This window comes from Lathyrus oleraceus, chromosome 3, assembly GCF_024323335.1.
Source record: "Lathyrus oleraceus cultivar Zhongwan6 chromosome 3, CAAS_Psat_ZW6_1.0, whole genome shotgun sequence".
Lineage (NCBI taxonomy): Eukaryota > Viridiplantae > Streptophyta > Magnoliopsida > Fabales > Fabaceae > Lathyrus > Lathyrus oleraceus.
Genome location: NC_066581.1, coordinates 295,490,625 through 295,510,313, shown reverse-complemented (window position 1 = coordinate 295,510,313; position 19,689 = coordinate 295,490,625). Strand labels below are relative to the sequence as shown.

General features: G+C 38.9%; 1 protein-coding gene and 1 non-coding gene across 2 annotated transcripts; one reads left to right on the top strand and one right to left on the bottom strand.

Annotated features, from left to right (window-relative positions):
* Positions 1–6,712: 6,712 nt before the first annotated feature.
* On the bottom strand, positions 6,713–7,096 carry LOC127130936 (uncharacterized). The gene has a single exon (XM_051059888.1). The coding sequence runs from the start codon at positions 7,094–7,096 to the stop codon at positions 6,713–6,715; it is 384 nt and encodes a 127-aa protein (XP_050915845.1).
* A 12,237-nt stretch (positions 7,097–19,333) lies between these two features.
* Positions 19,334–19,440, top strand: LOC127133321 (small nucleolar RNA R71). Its single transcript, XR_007807305.1, has one exon. It is a non-coding gene; the product is annotated as a small nucleolar RNA R71 (small nucleolar RNA).
* Positions 19,441–19,689: the final 249 nt, after the last annotated feature.

The following is a 19,689-nucleotide window of genomic DNA, read 5'->3' as shown; positions in this document are numbered from 1 at the left end:
TGATTGGGTACTTGAGTTTGGGAGTTATTGGGAACAATTAACAAGTAATATTGTTGACAGTTTCGAGGGGAATAATGCAACTCACATCCCCAACCCGACCATTAGATACTTTCGCCAAATATTTGCACAAACCATTTTTGGCCGAGAAAACAATAATAAAATAAATGCTAAAGAGTTGTTTTATACTCATAGTGTTTTCGCACCCACTGGAGTTAATTCCGCCCCATTTATGCTACCACACATGCAAGCGATTAACACTTCTAAAAATGGGCATATCTCTGTTGGAGGAGTGATTACCTCTATAGCTCGTGCAATAGGCTTAGAAGCCGAGCTTTCCAAACTTGATCCTCTATACCCATACCCTACCTTGATATTGTTTCCTACCGCCATTCGCGGTTGATTAAAACTATGAGGGATGGGATATATTCCCTGATGATTAGTAACAGGGAGGTCCCTAGTGTTGCTTTACCTTTCCCGGACTGCACAAATATGTAGATCAGGGCAAATTGGATCTATAATTTGAATGTCGGTGTTGAGGTCAGATCGATGCCCATGGACATTCCTGAGAATGCCAATGTTGGAGGGGACATCGATGATGAGTATGGTTAGAGAGAGCAAGGCTCTCTAGTGAATGAACCCTCACCATACCATTCCCCTCATACTCCTGATTCACCTGCACACACCACAACATATTTTTCTAACCATTTTGCAGGTACTTCTACCGGAGCCACATGCACTACACTTGGTAACATACTTAGTGAGATGCACGCCCGGATTGCCACAGACGCTGAGCGTGACAGCCTGATTAATGCCATGCATCAACAATTGACAAATATGATGCATCATATAAATCAAATGCAAACACAACAAATAACAATGATGGAGCAGATGGGACAAAATGCAGAATTTTAGAACAAATATGATGGATAATGTGCAGCTGATCTAGGCTACCCAGGTAGAACATGACCAATAGTGGCAAACCTTTCAGAACTCCTGTTTACCGTGAATATTGGTAAACAACCGTAGATCTTCCAAATTACTAAATTTGGTTACTTACAGGATCAATCAGATTGATCCATGGACATGTGCTAATTGTTTAAAGTGAAATCTAGTAAATGTGAACACTTCGACAGTGTTTGTAATGCTGGTGATTAGTGAAAATACTTAAACACTAAAAGACCAACACAAATTAAAGAGAAGCATTGTAAGAACGAAGATAACTAGCAACAAAGATGAATCCTTAAAATAAAGAAGTATTTCTGGAAAATAAAGATAAATTGAATTACTTCAAAGTAAATGACAATGGTGTAAAATGAATGTACATTTCTCAATTTACTGTTTCTCTACACATGGGTACTTGGTAAATTTTACAGATTTTGTACACACTTTGACACACATGGTCCTAATACTAAGACCCTCTATTTATACTAATCGAAATAACTGCTTCTAATGGCCTTTCAATCACGTCGAGACAAATGGAGCTTTGCATGGATGCAACTATCCATTATGCTCCACGTGTATCTTTAGCAATTTCAGATAAGAACAAAGTTCCCTCCTTTATTTAAATTTTGAATTTCTAGTCGAAATTGTCTTCAAACAGTAAAGAATATTTCTAAGTCCCTACTGCATACTGATCATCCTCATCCAGGAACTTTCGACTAGAGCTTCCAATATCAGATTCAGTCAAAAGCATCTTCATATGAAATTCCATTTTTTAACTCTTATAATGGGCATCAAAATTAAGAGCCAACAAATAGCCCCCCAAAAATGTTATTTTCAACACATAGAAGATAAAGGAATTTTTGAGAACATGCTTTGACGCCTTGGATAACTCTGGCATGTTGCCAAATGTTCCAATGTTACAAAACGTTTCAGTTTCTTCCAGCTGTCTGGTGACGTCAGAGTCATCATTACCTTTTTCCTTACCATGTCTCTTCAACCCACAACCGAATCTTTTAATCATCACATTTCCTAGACCCTAGGAGATCGTGGGTTAAGGCATTAATTACCACCTCTGCATCACACCATCCAAGAAAGACACGTGTCTCACTAACTTGTCAAGCATTAATGTTGATTTGAAACGATTTTTCTTCCAAGCACGCTTATAAAAGCCACAAACTCACCAATTCCACTCTTTACGCCTTCTGAACTCTCAAACATTATAACTATTCATCCTCAAACAATCTTCAATCAAAAAACCCAGGTTATCTCCTCTTCTTCCAACTTTCAACAACGATGGAAACCTTAAGCAAAACCTCCAAAGAAGTAAGCAAAGCTACCAAGACTTCTGTCAAGTCAAAAGCTCCTAAGAAGATTTCATAACTCCCTCCTTTCACCATATTACCTGGTCAATTAATGGTGGGTAATCAACAATACATCCCAGAACCCAAAACTGAGGACAACAAAGGATTTACGCTTCCCAGGTACTTATCCCTATTTTTGTTTCTGGTAAAACTCATATTATCTGGACCTTTGGATGATTTAGACACTGATTTTAGCAAACTTAAGGAATACTTTCCCTCTTACCATAAATGTAAATCCATAGGGAAAGCGAAGAAACCTAGGGTTGAACTAACCGCTGCTGAAAACCGAAAAACAAATGAAACCATAGATTTGAGATTCATGAACAACGACATTAGAGTTTTTCATGCTACTCCCTTATTCAAAGACCCAAAAAATTATTTGGAATGGCTAAACAAAATAGAAAAAACCAAAGCCCAAAACTGGAAAGACATGGGAATTTACGACCTGATAATGTTGTCGAAAGTAGGCTTGGAGTATAGCACTTCTATGTTGGTTTCTTCACTGTATTTTTGGGATAACACACATTACACCTTCCACCTTCCATGTGGCATGATCATACCAACACTTTTTGACCTAGCCGCTATCACAGAGCTAACACCCACTGGACACACATATGACCCTGATATTGATTCTGAGGATACTATAGCTTTTTCGACCTCTAGAGCTGCGTATTCGACCCACATTATGCACTATCATAACAAAGACACTGACACCATCTCTGATGTGGAACACATAGATTTATTAGCTCTGTGGCTATCTCATTCTGTGTTCTGCTCGAAATCTCTACAAGTCGCCAAGAAGTACATTACCCTGGCGAACCAATTACATGTTAGGCATGATGTTTGCTTAAGCAAAATGATACTAGCGAGCCTTTATGAATCATTGAGTGATGGAGTCACTCAACTGAAGAACTCGGGGGAAAAAGGAAATCTCCTCCTCTCTGGTCCCTTTTGGCTATTACAACTCTGCCTTAATGCCACATTCGAGGCAAGTCTACCCAATAAAGGCTTCGTCGATGAAGAAGCTGAGGAAGTGAAAAACAAAGGAATCGAAGGAATTATATTGGCCCATCTAACCCCCAACGACGAAGGACAAGCTCTTCGACCAACTTTCAAGGGTTTTATCATGATGTTCGCCAAGCGCCATGTATTTACTTCGAGCATGGCCCCCTTCGCTGCCAGGAAGTATGGTTCGGAATGGTTTACAAGGCCTTTCCCATCTCCCTCCAAAAAACGAGAGACAAAATCTCTACTGATTTAGGAAGCCTTTTTGACTCCTAGGGTCTTAACCTTTGACTAAACCCCTTGAAGGTTCAAGTTACTTTGATCGCCTATCAACCCAACCTTGTAGCTCGACAGTTTGGGTTAATTTAGGCTCTCCCAAAGTGCTTGTATGACAGAAAGGGTAGCCTCCTCCTCTAAAACACATTCCATAATAAAGCCACAATCCTTAAACATCTAGCTAGATACATTGGTAAGACCCAACTTACCCTTATCAACTTTGAGGCTAACTTCCTCTGTACTCGAGATTTTGGGAGATGGTGGAATGCATACTATACTGAAGAGTTCTATGATGTCCCCTCCTTTATCCAACATATTGGTAAAGCTTTTCTTCTTGTGCAGGAAAGAACCAAAAAAGGTAATTACACACTCATCAAAGAACTTTAAGCGTTCCAAAATTACTTTGAAACTGCCTATAGGCCCGATGATCTTAGTCGAACCATCCGCAAAGCAGCTGCTACGCTAAAGGAAAAATTTTCAAAGAAAATGGAAACTCTGAAAATACGTTCGTACGTTCCTCATGAGAAACGCTACGAAATGGCTTTCAAATTGTTTCCCCCAAAATTTCCTCAACTGCCAAATGCAGACTTTGGAGTGGCCCTTGCCCCTCCATTTCCAGACTGGTTTATCTGTGGGGACACCATTAAAATCCTTCAACAGCAGTCACAAAAAAAATCCCAGTGGGTGGTTGCGACTAAGCATACTCTAGATAGTTTCAAAGGGCATCTTCATATAGGGATCGAAGATGTTCATATCGAATCAGACATATATGAAGGTGTGACATCAGAGGTTTTTCTCAAATCATACCCCTCTATTAGGATATCCACCCTTAGCTTGCACTAACTGTTCGATGTTATTTTTTCTTTTAGCCACTAGGGTCCCACCCAAGAAACCAATAATCAGAAGGCCAGTCAAATCGAAGACTGAGGGAGGCAGTAATCCTACAAAGGTATATCTTAGTATTACCCTTTTTACTCTTTTTTATGTCTAATGGTACTAATACTTCAATATCAAATTCAGGTTGCTCAAAAACCTCTTCTAACCCCAATAAAAATCCAAAACAAAACAACAGAAACCCCTGTCATAATAGATTCTAACGAAGAGGACCTGTCACCTGTGCTCGACCTTACTTCCAGGAAGAGAAAACAACAACCAAATATCATTGAAGCTTTGATCCATCCTCCAACAAAGCTTTCCAAGAAAGGCCTACTGCATTAACTATCTAAGAGCCTACCCTAGAGACCACAGCGAAGATAGCAGCGACTCAGAGCGAAAGTGATAACTCCAGCTCTGGGGTCGAAGGAGACAAGGTAAAAAAAACCTCACTCTATCTTGATTAGTTGATTTATTGTCTTCCACCACTTATCTTTCGATTGTTCTGGTTTCAGGATGGTGCAGGTACTGCCGCTCGAACAATAGCTACAACTTCCTCCGCGCCAGTTTCCATAGCAGTTGTCCTCAATAGCGCTGGCAAACCTACCTATCGACCTTCATCTGAGAAAAGCTCCATGAGTGAAATAAATCAACCCATTGTTGGTGAGCTTGATACTTCGCCACCAAAGACCAATACCCAACATTCACATACCAGCGGTTCCGATCACGAAGCTAATTCAAGCGAAGAGGACCAAGATGGAGTGAACTAAGATACCATGGTAGTGGAGGAATAAGTTCAAGTTGGAGACAATCCTGGAGACGGTTCACCCAACGTCGAAGGCACAGTCGATCCCCGACAAGAGGGTAACGATGGCGAAGATACAGTAATGGATGAGGAAGACGAAGGTAACCATACCCTACTTAACGTTGGTGATGATGATGGAGGCTTCGAAGAAGAGGACAACAATGATGAGGGGAACCAGGACATAGGTGAAGGACAGACTCAAAGTCAAACTCTTGTCACTCCAACCATTGCAGTTATTCCAAAAGGCAGAGTTTCGACAGGAAGCACTAGGGGTTTCTCTATAGAAGAACTAGTTATTCTAAAATGAAACCAACCCCTTGAATATCTGAAAGCTATGTTAAGCTGTAGGGAGAGCTCTTATGAGAAAAGCCTTAGCACTGCTACGGCATCTGATGATCAACCTTCGAGTACGCCTACATATGAAGTGCTTTCAAAAATCAAGGAAAAAGTCTTCAAGGGTGACTTGTTCCTGCTTCTACTGGCTGATCCTTCTGCCCTTTTAACATTGAAGCCTCTTCTTAACCAAGTCAATCTACTAGAAGCTTCCCCTGAAGTGGCCAATGTCAACTTGGAGATAGGCACTATGATCGACCAAGTTGTCGAAGATCATAAGCTATTACCCCAGCTAACCAGAGAGATAAAAAAGAAAGTTGGTTCTGAAGCAGCTGCTTGGAATGCTGCCATTGAGTCTATCAACAAGGCAATGGAACTGGAGCAGACGAAACAAAAGAATAAAGAGGAGATCGAAGGCCATGAACATGACATTACTTCATGGAGAAAACAAATAGAGGAACTGCAGGCCAAAATCTCTGAAGCCTAAAAGCGCAAAAGTGAACTTCTGGAGTTCGATGATGCCTTGTAGGCTAAATAACTAGAGTTTTGCATGGAGTTCGTCGAAAAAGCGCGAAAACTTGAATCAAAAATCATACTTCTCCGGTCAAAACGGTATTTATGTGAGAAACGCCTGGAACTTCTCAAAACAAAGTACCTCCATATAAAGGCCAATCTCCCTTTTTAGTTCTAGTCTCCTTTTCCATTTTTTGCCTATTTGATGTAATGAATATAAGTCTTGGTTGTAATGAATATTATCCCTTTGGGCCTTTAATACAAATTTAAATCATTTTGGCACCTTTTACCATATTGGCTATGCTTAAATTATACACAATTACTCATTTCTTATTTTTATTTCTTAGAGTGTTGGCTTATATCTTTTCAAATATTTTCCATTCACTCTCAAGATTATTTTGTCTTCGCTAAGTTCCTCAATCTCATAGGCTCCATTAGAGAATACTTACAAAATTTGAAAAGGGCTTTCCCACTTGGGAGACCACTTCCCTAAGGTCCTATCCTTTCGATCCATTGGAAGAACAAATTTCCATACCAAGTCTTCAGACGAAAATGTTTTAATTTTTACCTTCTTCTATTAAGAGCTTTTTACTCTCTTCTTCTGCTATTTTAATAACTCCAAAGCATTTAGTCTCTCTTCATCTAGATCGATTAGCTCATCCAACATCATGTTACAATATGACTCTGATGGAATTTCATGATGCCTCTGAATACTTATAGATTGTAGGTAAATTTCTACTAGTAGAACTACATCATGACCAAAGGTCATTCGAAAAGGGGTTGAATTTGTGGCTTCCTTGGGAGAGGTACGACATGCCCACAAAATCTGATCTAAAGTTTTGTGCAAATTTATAGGCTTCTTCCCCACATGTTTCTTAATCAAACCAATAATCACCTTAGTAGCTATTTCGACCTGACCATTAGTCTGAGCATAATATGGCGTAAAAGTTAACAATTTGAAGCCCATTTCCTTAGCAAATTCTTGCATCTTTCGACCAGTAAATATTGATCCTTGATCTGTTGTGGTAGTCTCTGGGATTCCAAATTTATAAATAATATGTTTCTGGATAAAATCGATCACATCTTCTTGGCTTACATTTGGTAAAGGTACAACTTCGATCCGTTTCGTAAAATAATCAATGTCGACCAAGATATACCTCTGATTCTTAGATGATGGTGGTCGAATTTCCCCAATCAAATCCAAAGCCCAACCTCTAAATGACTATGAACACAACTTGTTATGTTCACAACAGAGTTACCTTGAGGAAAGGGACCCCAACCACTTTATATGAAGTCTGGAAGGGAAGAAGACCTACTATTAAATACTTCCATGTGTTTGGTAGTAAATGTTATATCTTGGCTGATCGTGAACAAAGAAGGAAAATGGACCCCAAGAGTGATGAAGGAATATTTCTGGGCTACTCAACAAACAGCAGAGCCTTTAGAGTTTTTAATTCCAGAACAAAAGTTATGATGGAATCTATCAATGTTGTTGTTGATGATCAAGAGACTGATGTCACAGACGATGTTGAAACATTTCTGAATGATGCCCCAACTGATCTCATGGACAAAAGTAATGAGAGTGAGTCCACTTAAGCTGAACCTGAAGTTGATAAAGTTAATACGGGACCCTCTATCAGAATTCAGAAGGATCATCCTAAAGATCTCATTATAGGAGACCCAAATAAAGGGGTCACCACTAGATCAAGGGAAGTGATCTCACATGCCTGTTTTGTGTCCAAGATTGAGCCTAAGAATGTCAAAGAAGCCTTAAATGATGAATTCTGGATCAATGCCATGCAGGAAGAGTTAGGCCAATTCAAGTTAAATGAAGTGTGGGAATTGGTTCCAAGACCTGAAGGAATAAATGTTATTGGAACAAAGTGGGTTTACAAGAACAAATCTGATGAAAAAGGTGTGGTTACTAAAAATAAAGCAAGATTGGTAACACAAGGATACACTCAAGTTGAAGGAGTTGACTTTGATGAAACATTTGCTCATGTAGCTCTCCTGGAGTCCATTAGATTATTGCTAGGAGTGACATGTATTCTGATCGCGACTTTATGGGTCGAATTTGGGGTACAAACTGCAAGTGCACAGTTCTATCGCGTAGTTTTAAAAGATATCGATCCCACAGGGACTTATGAATCGATATACCGTTTTCTAAGGTTGCTTCGTAAAGCTAAGGCGGATAATACTTTGATTGTTTGGGGGAAAAGTTAAAACTAAAATAAGATCTAAATTAAATATTAATTAAGCGGATATCGGTATGTAGTTCGTCGTAATTAGGGAATCAATTCTTCGTTGGTTTCTTGGTTTTAAAACAAATCCTTTCAGTAGACACTATTGATTAAAAGTCTTATCTCAAACTCTCGCTCTGTTGAATAAACTATGATTTTATATTAACGTAGCTATCACTTATTAGTTAAGTCCAAAATCACTTTTTGAAAATAATAGAATCCGTAGAAACTCTTTTTAAGAAAACACTAAACGTTTAAACATCCTTGTCTCAAACTCTTGCTCTGTTGACTTAGATTATATAATTAAATTCAAATGCTTAACTCTAGTCCTCACATTCAACCTTTAAAAATACTTTTTGAAAAAGATTAGAATTTAATTAACTCTAAAAATTGCTTTCGCCCTGATCTAGAATTAATGTCCAATTTACACTGTCCAGTTAAAAACTCAAACTCTCGTTCTATTGATTTTAACTTCTTTATGTCTTTTACTTTCGTACAAAACCTTGTTATTAAACATGTAAATTGAGACCGTAAAAAGAGTGATTTTATTTTTAAATGTAATTAAACCAACTTAGTTTTGATTCCTTCATTCCGCTTACTCTACATACCGATACCTAAATAAATTAGCCAGACATGCTTAACAGATCTAAATAATCAACATGCATAAATAATTCCGTCTTAGGCAAATAATATAAATAAACAGTAAAGCAGAGCATATATAAATTCAAACAATAATTAAAGAACCTGAATAATTTATAGCAATCTTGAACACTCCACCACAGACCGGTTGGATTTGTTCTTGAATTCTTCAATCGGACAGGAAAACAAAAGTGAAGGAATAAAAATCTAGGGTCTAACGTAAGGTTAGATCTAGTGAAAGATACACAATAGTTTCCGGTGTAGAAACTATTGTGCGAAAAATTAATTAAGTGCTGAAAGATTAACTGGAAAGGAAAGTAAAAATAAGAATTGCAATTAAAAGAAAAAACAGTAAAGGAGAAATAATGGTATGCTTGCACGGCTGGAAGAAGAAAATTGAACGAAGCGGAGAGTCCCGCAGGGTTTGCCAAAAGCTACTATTTATATTGGTCAATTGTTGTAACTGTTTCCAGAGGTCTTCCGTGTAAAGAGTCTTCACGTTGCAAATGGTCAAGCGTAACAATAGGCCTCAACGTCTTTGTTGCGCTTCTGAAGCCAAAAATATAGGGGAATGGTGTGACGTACGTCACACCATGTGTTACGCTCGTAACACAAGTAGGTAGGGCGTGACGCTCGTCACAGCTTGTGTGACGCTCGTCACGGGCGCAGCGCCTTGCTTTTGGGCTGGGCTTTGGCTTGGTGGAATTTGCTTCTTTTCATTTCTTTTTGCACCTCCTTTTCTTCCTTTTTCACTTGTGCTTCAAATAAGCTACCTGAGATAAATAGAAAGAAAATACCGAGTAATATCGAATAAAATGAAGTAAATTGAAGTAAATAATAATATAATTTAATTAAATCGAGTCCTAGAATGTGATATTATTTCATGTTATCAAACTCCCCCATACTTAGACCTTTGCTTGTCCTTAAGCAAAATACAGTATAGAACTCATTTTAAAAATTTAGCCAGATGAAATTTCAAAACACACATCAATTCGTACTAGGTTGCAAGTAGATTTTGTTTAGAAGCAACTTGAATTTAATCTCGACATCAAGAACTACCGTTACCACATCTGATAATCTTACCTCATGCAAACCAGTTCGAGTCATGCTATTATAGCTAGCCTGGTTCTTTTTCTCTTATTTCACCCGTTTTCATTCTAGCGAAATCACATTAAGCCCTTTATCGTTTCGCGCACATAGTGGAGTGACCGGTTAGTGATTCTGATCCCCTTTTTATCTTGAAGCTCTGGTACATGAGTCGGATAACTTTGTTATTTAGTCCATTGCGAATTGCGGGGGATCGAACCGTAGTCCTCCCTACCAAGTTCAGTACCAGATACCTGCTGAACCAACTCATAATGGGTCTTTCGTATTATGTTTTTATATGATCTGCAACCTTTAGATTAAATGATCTGGTAAGGATCACCTAACTTAGTTAGTGCATTTCCTGATATATATTTTTATTTTGGGAATCATTCACTTATATTCATCGGCCCTCCACGTAGTTTGCTATTAAGATGGTGCTGACTTCTTGTATAAACTACTCGGGGTTACTATAAAGTTAAAAATCCAGGGACTTGTATAATAGTTGCCTTTCTGATCTAACAAGTTGAGGTTTGTTTAGAGTGTTGGGGTGGTAATAGTTTTTGTCTTAATTTGTTCAAGTTCGATAAAATAAGCAACCTTTATACTTACTGAGTGTGTTGAATTTTTGTTATGGCTCATGAAAATTTTTGAGGGAGTAGATAATAGAAATTTTTCACACTAGGGACTTAACTTAAAATATATTATAAGAATTTTTTTTTATATATATATAATTCAAGGGAAATAACAATGAAAAGAAAGGTACATACTTGAAGAAGGGAGGATAGAAAGAACACGGTTTCCCCCCCCCCCCCCCCCATACTTAAATGAAACATTGTCCCCAATGTTTCAAGGAAATCAAAAGAAATACAAAATGAAAAGGAAATTAAATCAATGCTGCCTGCCGCCTCTTGTTCTTGGACCTGGTGATCGTTGACGTACTTCTAAGTCGTCAAACCTGCTGAGAAACTCAGTGAACTGCTGATCGGTTATAGCATTCCTCGCTTCCTGTTGTTGTTGCATTTGGCGCATCATTTGCATCATTTCGAGATTCTGCGCTTGCATACCATCAATAGCATCCATGATGTCGTCATTGGTTGCAGGTCTTCTTCATCAACGACGTCGTGAGGATGGGCCAGCGGCATTATCGGAAGGGTTGAGCGGGACTGATTGTTGTGCCGGAGCATGATCACCTAGCTCCATTTCTTCGAACTCGTCTGTAGACGGGTTTGCGTGTGAAGGCTCGGTAGCTTCGGGAGCATTCAGATCATAGAGGTGGCGGTTGGGGTTGGTGACATCCGTTAGGGCAATGTTGGGTAGAACAATGCTTGGGACTTCCTGGTTATTCACCATAAGGTAATATTTTCCGCCTACTCTGTTCTTAATTAGGCGGCTGGACCGATAGTAGCTTATATCCATAAATAGGGGAGGTAAAGATTCTAAAGTTTGGAGTCGGTCCCCTAGGTTTAAGCCAAGTGCTATGGTGGTGATTAATCCACCAATTACAAAAGGTTGACGGCCTCTAGCACATAATGTGCGGATATGATGAAATAGGAAGGAGGCGGCGTTTACCTTAGTATCCGGTTCGAAGACGCATTCGAGGAAGAATAATTCCTTTGCGTTGACTTTGTTGTTGTTCGGTCTTCTAAAAACTGTGTTTTGCAGGATGCGGATAAAGTACCAGATAGTTGGGTTATGTATATGGGAAACAAGGAGCTCTTCCCAGTTGTTGGCATCTACACCGGATATTTTCCTAAAGAGGTCGAAGGCGTGTATGTTCCACTGGGAATTCGGAGGGATTCTCGGGTGGACTTGACCTTCTACAGGGAACTGTAGCATGGTACTCAATTGGTTTTGGGATAAGGAGTATTCGGTGTTGAACATACTGAAGGTTGCGGTACCGGTTAAGTACTCGTCTTCACCGGTGAGAGTGTTGTACGCATATGAACTTAAAAATTCTAAGGTTAGGGAGGGGTAGGTAGGTTGATTATGCGTGCATAGAAAGGTTAAATCAGCAAGACGGAGCATCCATTCTATACCTTGAAGTAATCCTAATTCTTGTAAACAAGTTAGATCAGGATACCTGGTAGAGGTGACACCTCGTTGTTGGAAACGCTCGAACTGCTCCCTTTGATAATTGTCATCTTCGGATCGGAAGATGATATTTCCGAAAGCTTGGTTGCCCGCCATATCGGTAAGTGGTTTGAAAGAAGTAAAGGTAATAGGAAGAAATGTAGTTTATAGAATGATTTGTGGTGTATGAAGAAAGGTATGGTGGGTATTTATAGGAAAAAAAAATTGGAAGTTGGAAAGGGTGTGGTTGAAAAGTAAATAAATGTGGGTAAATGTGAATAAATGGGGAAGGTAAAAAGGTGAAGTGGTGTAACGGGCGTCTCCCAACGGTTAGTAACGTTAACATGGTCAGACGGTGTCACGCTCGTGACAGGGGCGTTACGGGCGTCACAGGCACTTGGTGTGACGTCCGTGATAGATTGTGTGACGCTCGTCACACAGTCTTTCTGTGGCACGTTACTGCTTGCGTTCTTTATAATAATTATAGTAATTTATTTTTATTATTTTGTTTTGCTTCAGTTTATTTTATTTGGCTATTGTGATACTTTAAATTGCCTTGCATGCTATTCTACTTTCCATAATATATATATATATATATATATATATATATATATATATATATATATATATATATATATATATATATATATATATATATATATATATATATATATATATATATATATATATATATATATATATATATATATATATCTTTAATAAGTTATGTAGGTAGCATACAGTAGAAAGCATTATTGCTAGATATTGCATAATTCATAGTAAAGTAAAATAAATCAATAGCTTCATAAATTAATCATAATGTAACATTGGAGGAGAAAACAACAAAAAAATGCGAAAGAGAAACAAATACGAACATAATTTGAAATAACATTAATGAATAATCTAACTAAAACTAAATAACTAAGAAAAACAACTTCTATCCATCCGCACGATCTCTGGCCGGATGAGCAAAGGAGTTAACATGGTTCAGCAACTCGTGGAATTGAGTTGTCATACTGTTCATGTATCCCAGAAATTCTTGTCCCATGTTAGCTAACTCTTCTTTGAGGGCGTCCTGTTCTGACATCAAAGCTTGAATGGTGGTGTTATAATCAGCTTCGGGCATATGATGTCTAGGATCAGGTATTGCCGACTCTTCGGTCGGGGTAGGTTGAGGAGGAGGATCAATATCATAATAACCAGATGGTGTCTGAGGGTCAGATTCAGCATAAGGGATCTGGTCATCACAAATCTCATAGTCCTGGATGGATTCAGTAGATCTAGCTGGAGAGGGTGTTGCGTTCAGATTGTAGAGCCAGTTATTGCGGTTATGAACACTAGTCCTAGGACTGGGCAAGCTGAATAGGCAAAGAACTTGGTTATTAATTATAAGCTCAAACTCTTCAGATCCTAGGTTTGCTATAAACATAGTGTTGAAGAGGAAGGGTATACTCATAATCGTAATGCCACAAAAAAGGCTTAAGTCAAGCATAGGTTGACGTAATCCGATAGCATTACCAATCATGGTTATCAAACCGCCTATTCGAATTGGTGCTCGTTCATCTTGGATAAGGTGGTCAAAATTTGCCAACATAAAAGTGGCACCGTTTACTGAACGGTTCTGGGAAGCACAAAATATGATGAAGAGCTCATCACGTGAAACTGAGGTACTGTTTGACTTCTTCCCAAATAAGGTGTGGGTCAGGATCTTATGGAAATAACGGAAGGTCGGGTTATGTATGTTCCCAGAGAGAAACTCATGTTCCTCGGGATCGTCATTTCCAGTCAAGCTTCCCCAAAAGTGTTCAAGTTCTCTATATTCAAAAAGTTCTTCTTGGCTCACTGTGAATGTATCAAGGGAGGTAGGGAAACCTAAAAGGTTGGTGAAGTCTTGAATATTAAATTGATACTCCATGTTAAACATTCTAAACTGGATGTAACCTCTGCTTATTCCTTTCCCATGGCTGGGTAGATAGATCAGGGAGCTAAGGAATTCTAGTGTTAGTCTCCGGTAGGTGACGAAATGTCTACGGATAGGAGAGGTTTCCCACCCAATCTGACTCAACAAATACAGGACACTTTCTCTTAGTCCAAGGGCAGTCATTGCCCAGTCATCAGCATACAAACTAGGCAGCATCTCTCTCGTGGCTAGTTCCTCAAACCTTTGTTTCTGAGCTTTCCCTCTGAATTTGATACCCATACGATCAATTTGTCCCATCAGGTTAGTGTTAGCTAGAGAAAAAGAAAACAAGAGTTTTAGTCAGGATTTGACCAAATGCCGAAAGAAGAAGAGAAAAGTTTTTAATAAATTAAAATAAATTAAGAAAGAATACTAAATAAAATTTAAAAGAATAATTAAGGAAGAAATGAAAATATAAATATTTGTGGGTTGTCTCCCACTAAGCGCTTTGTTTAATGTCGCAAGCTCGACATAAAAACTATCAATTATAATCTATAAATTCTGGAGGCATTTCGTCTAAGTGCAAGACTTGCGAATCTTCATTGTTTTCTGCATAGTGATAATGTTTTAGACGTTGCCCGTTTACGGTAAATGGTTCCATAAATTTTCCTTTAATTTCCACCGCTCCACTGGGGAAAACATTGGTAATTTGAAATGGACCTGACCATCTAGATCGTAGTTTTCCCAGGAATAACTTTAGTCTAGAGTTAAATAACAGGACTGTATCGCCTTGTTTGAAGATTTTCCTTGCTATGCGCTTGTCATGCCATTGCTTTGTTCTTTCTTTGTAGATTCTGGCATTTTCATAAGCGTCTCGTCTGAGTTCCTCTAATTCGCTTATATCAAGGATTCTCTTTTCGCCGGCGGCCATATAGTTTAAATTTAGATTTTTAATAGCCCAATAGGCTTTATGTTCTAATTCTACCAGGAGGTGGCAGGATTTTCCATAAATGAGCTTAAATGGGGTTGTCCCTATGGGAGTTTTGTAAGCAGTTCGATAAGCCCATAAAGCTTCTGGTAATTTCAATGACCAGTCTTTCCTTGAGGTGGCGACTGTTTTTTCTAATATCTGTTTGATTTCTCTGTTAGACACTTCCACTTGCCCACTGGTTTGAGGGTGGTAAGGTGTCGCTACTCTATGCCTTACGCCATACTTAAACAGTAGTTTTTCGAGTACCTTGGATATGAAATGCGATCCACCATCACTGACTACTATTCTTGGGACACCAAATCTTGGAAATATTATATTCTTAAAGAGTCTAGTTACTACTCGTGTGTCGTTTGTTGGAGAAGCTATAGCTTCAATCCATTTTGATACGTAGTCAACTGCCACGAGTATGTATTTGTTACCGAAAGAGGATGGAAAAGGTCCCATGAAGTCTATCCCCCACACGTCGAAAATCTCTACTTCCAAAACGCCCTTTTGTGGCATCTCGTCACGTCTAGATATATTTCCTGTGCGTTGACATCTATCACATTTCTTAATAGCCGCATGCACATCCTTCCATATATTTGGCCAATAAAAACCGGCTTGTAGGATTTTAGAGCAGGTCTTGGATGTACTTGCATGTCCACCATAAGGAGCGGAGTGACAGTGTTGGATTATATTTTCTACCTCTTCTTCGGGTATACACCGACGGAAAATACCATCGGGGCCTCTTTTAAAGAGTAAGGGTTCATCCCAGTAATAGTGTTTTATGTCATAGAAGAATCGTTTCTTCTGCTGGTAGGATAAAGTAGGTGGAACTATTCCGGCAGCTAAATAATTGACGAGATCAGCGTACCATGGTGTAACAGATATGGCTAAGGTGGTTTCTACCTGTTTATCAGCGTTATTTTCTCCCAAAGTAGCTATAACGAGAAATCATCATTAGTTGGTGTTCTTTCCAGTTCAAGGTTCTCAAGTCTAGAGAGGTGATCTGCTACTACGTTTTCAGTTCCTTTCTTGTCTTTGATTTCCAAATCGAACTCTTGTAGCAACAGGATCCACCTTAGGAGTCTAGGTTTAGCATCTTTTTTTGTTAAGAGGTATTTGATAGCAGCGTGGTCAGTGTAAATGATTATTTTGGCTCCGACCAAGTAAGAACGAAATTTATCTAGCGCAAATACTACTGCTAGAAGTTCTTTCTCGGTCGTGGCGTAATTCATTTGTGCTTCATCTAGAGTTCTACTTGCGTAATATATAACGTGAAGCTTTTTATCCTTTCGTTGTCCTAAAATAGCACCTACAGCGTAATCACTGGCATCACACATTATTTCGAATGGTTCATTCCAATCTGGTGTCTGCATTATGGGTGCGGAGATCAATGCTTGTTTAAGCGTTTGAAATGCTTCTAAACATTTATTGTCGAATATGAATTCAGCATCCTTCATCAATAGCCCGGTTAAAGGTTTAGTTATTTTAGAGAAGTCTTTAATGAATCGTCGGTAAAAACCGGCATGTCCTAAGAAGCTTCGTACTTCTCTCACAGTTTTCGGAGGTTGAAGGTTTTCGATTACCTCTATTTTGGCTTTGTCTACTTCAATTCCTCTATTTGATATAATGTGTCCTAAAACAATTCCTTCTTGTACCATAAAGTGACATTTTTCCCAATTAAGTACTAGGTTTACTTTTACACATCGTTCTAGAACTCTTTCTAGGTTTTCAAGAAATTCCTCAAAGCTTTGTCCGCATACGGAAAAGTCATCCATAAATACTTCCATGATGTTTTTGAGAAAATCGGCGAATATTGCCATCATGCACCTTTGGAAGGTTGCAGGAGCATTACACAAGCCAAACGACATTCGTCTATAAGCGAAGGTACCAAAAGGACACGTGAACGTTGTCTTTTCTTGGTCATCAGAATGAATTGGTATTTGAAAGAAGCCTGAGTAACCGTCTAGATAGCAGAAATGAGAATGTTTTGCTAATCGTTCTAACATCTGGTCAATGAATGGTAAAGGGAAATGATCTTTTTGGGTTGCTTTGTTTAGTTTCCTATAGTCAATGCACATTCTCCATCCCGATTCGATTCGTTTGGTTATAGTTTCTCCTTTTTCATTTTCAATAACTGTTATACCTCCTTTCTTCGGTACTACGTGTACAGGACTAACCCATTTGCTATCAGATATAGGATATATGATGCCTGCCTCTAATAACTTGGTTATTTCCTTCTTCACTACCTCACTCAGGATCGGGTTTAGTCTCCTCTGGTGTTCCCTAGAAGTTTTACAGTCTTCTTCTAGCATGATGCGGTGCATACAAATAGAAGGACTTATTCCTTTAAGATCGGTGATGTTGTATCCTAGTGCGGTTGGATATTTTCTTAAGATATGCAGGAGTTTTTCTGTTTCGAGTTTTCCTAGGTCTGCATCAACTATCACTGGTCGTTCAAGTTCTAAGTCTAGGAATTCATATCTCAGATTTTTGGGAAGTGTTTTCAGGTCTAGGGTTGGTTTCTTAAGGCATTGCGTAGGGTCCGGTGTTATTGCTAAACATTGGTTAAGTTTGTCTTCTGCAAGATAGTCAGATGATTTGTCTTTTTCTAACTCTGTTTCTTTTATGCATTCATCGATGATATCCATGAAGTAACATGTATCTTCTATTGCAGGTGCTTTCAAAAATTGGGAAAGAATGAACTCAATTTTCTCTTCTCCCACTTCGAAAGTGAGTCGTCCTCGTTTTACGTCTATGATCGCACCGGCAGTTGCTAAGAACGGTCTTCCCAGTATAATGGGTGTAACTTCATCTTCTCTAATGTCCATAATTATAAAATCAGTTGGAATGTAGAATTGACCTATGCGCACGGGAATGTTTTCAAGAATTCCTACAGGATATCTAACGGAACGATCTGCTAGTTGCACAGACATTTTAGTTGGTCTTAATTCTCCCATTTCCAGTTTCTTGCATATGGATAAAGGCATAACACTAATACCGGCTCCTAAATTGCATAAGGCTTTGTCGATGATAAATTTTCCTATGTGACAGGGTATAGAGAAGCTACCCGGGTCTTTGAGTTTAGGAGGCATATTCTGGATTATAGCGCTACATTCAGCAGTGAGTGTAACGGTTTCGCTATCTTCAAGTTTCCTTTTATTAGAAAGAATTTCTTTTAAGAACTTGGCATATGAGGGCATCTGCGTAATAGCTTCTGTAAACGGAATTGTGACGTTTAATTGTTTCAGTAGGTCAACAAATTTTTTAAATTGGCCCGCATCTTTGGTTTTAATAAGCCTTTGAGGGTAAGGGATAGGTGGTTTATAAGGTGGTGGAGGTACATAAGGTTCCTTCTTTTCTACGGTTTCCTTATTACTCTCTTCCTTTTCCTTAGTTTTATTTTCTTCCTCAGTTGACTTTTTAGAGTTTTGGTTTTCTATCCTTGGGTCAGACGGTCCTTCCACTTCCGTTCCACTTCTTAGTATGATTGCATGAGCGTGGCTTCTCGGGTTAGGTTGGGGCTGTCCAGGAAATGTACCAGTTGGGACAGCAGTAGGCGCTTGTTGTTGAGCTACTTGTGATATTTGTGTTTCCAGCATTTTGTTATGGGTAGCCAGGGCATCTACATTACTTGCTAGTTGTTTAATTTGTTCGCCAGTGTGTACATTCTGGTTTAAGAAATCTTTATTGGTTTGCTGTTGAGAAGCTATAAAGTTTTCCATCATGATTTCCAAGTTGGATTTCCTAGGGGCGTTATTGTTAGGTGTAGATGGGATCGGCTTTTGATATCCCGGAGGTATAGCTGGGGCTTGATTCGGAGATTGTCCAGATGCGTATAAAGCATTATTACTCTTATATGAAAAATTTGGATGATTTTTCCAATTTGAGTTATAGATATGCGAGTAGGGGCTTCCTTGAGCATAGTTTACTTGCTCCGCTTGGATTCCTGTTAGGAGTTGACAATCTGCAGGAGTGTGACCTTGGATTCCACAGACTTCGCAATTCTGAGTTAGGGCAACCACGGTGGCTGGAGGTGATACATTTAAACTTTCAATTTTCTGGACCAGAGCATCCACTTTTGTGTTAACATGATCAAGGTTACTTATCTCGTACATGCCAGTTTTAGTTTGAGGTTTTTCTACCATTGTTCGTTCGCTTCCCCACTGATAGTGGTTTTGGGCCATGCTTTCGATAAGTTGGTAAGCATCAGCATAAGGTTTGTTCATTAGTGCACCACCTGCGGCGGCGTCTATTGTTAACCTCGTGTTGTACAAGAGACCATTATAGAAGGTATGAATTACTAACCAGTCCTCTAAACCATGGTGTGGACAAAGTCTCATCATGTCTTTGTATCTTTCCCATGCTTCGAAAAGAGACTCGTTATCTTTCTGTTTAAATCCATTTATCTGGGCTCTTAACATAGCTGTTTTGCTCGGCGGAAAATATCGGGCAAGAAAGACTTTCTTTAACTCGTTCCATGTGGTGACTGAGTTGGAAGGAAGAGACTGGAGCCATCTTCTAGCGTTATCTCTTAACGAGAAAGGAAAAAGACGAAGTCGAATTGCCTCTGAAGTGACACCGTTAGCTTTAACAGTATCAGCGTATTGGACAAATACGGATAAATGAAGGTTTGGATCCTCGGTAGGATTTCCAAAGAATTGGTTCTGTTG

What these genes read in the sequence shown, in the direction of transcription:
- LOC127130936 (XM_051059888.1), bottom strand. Translation starts at nt 7,096, where the DNA reads ATGCAAGAATTTGCTAAGGAAATGGGCTTCAAATTGTTAACTTTTACG.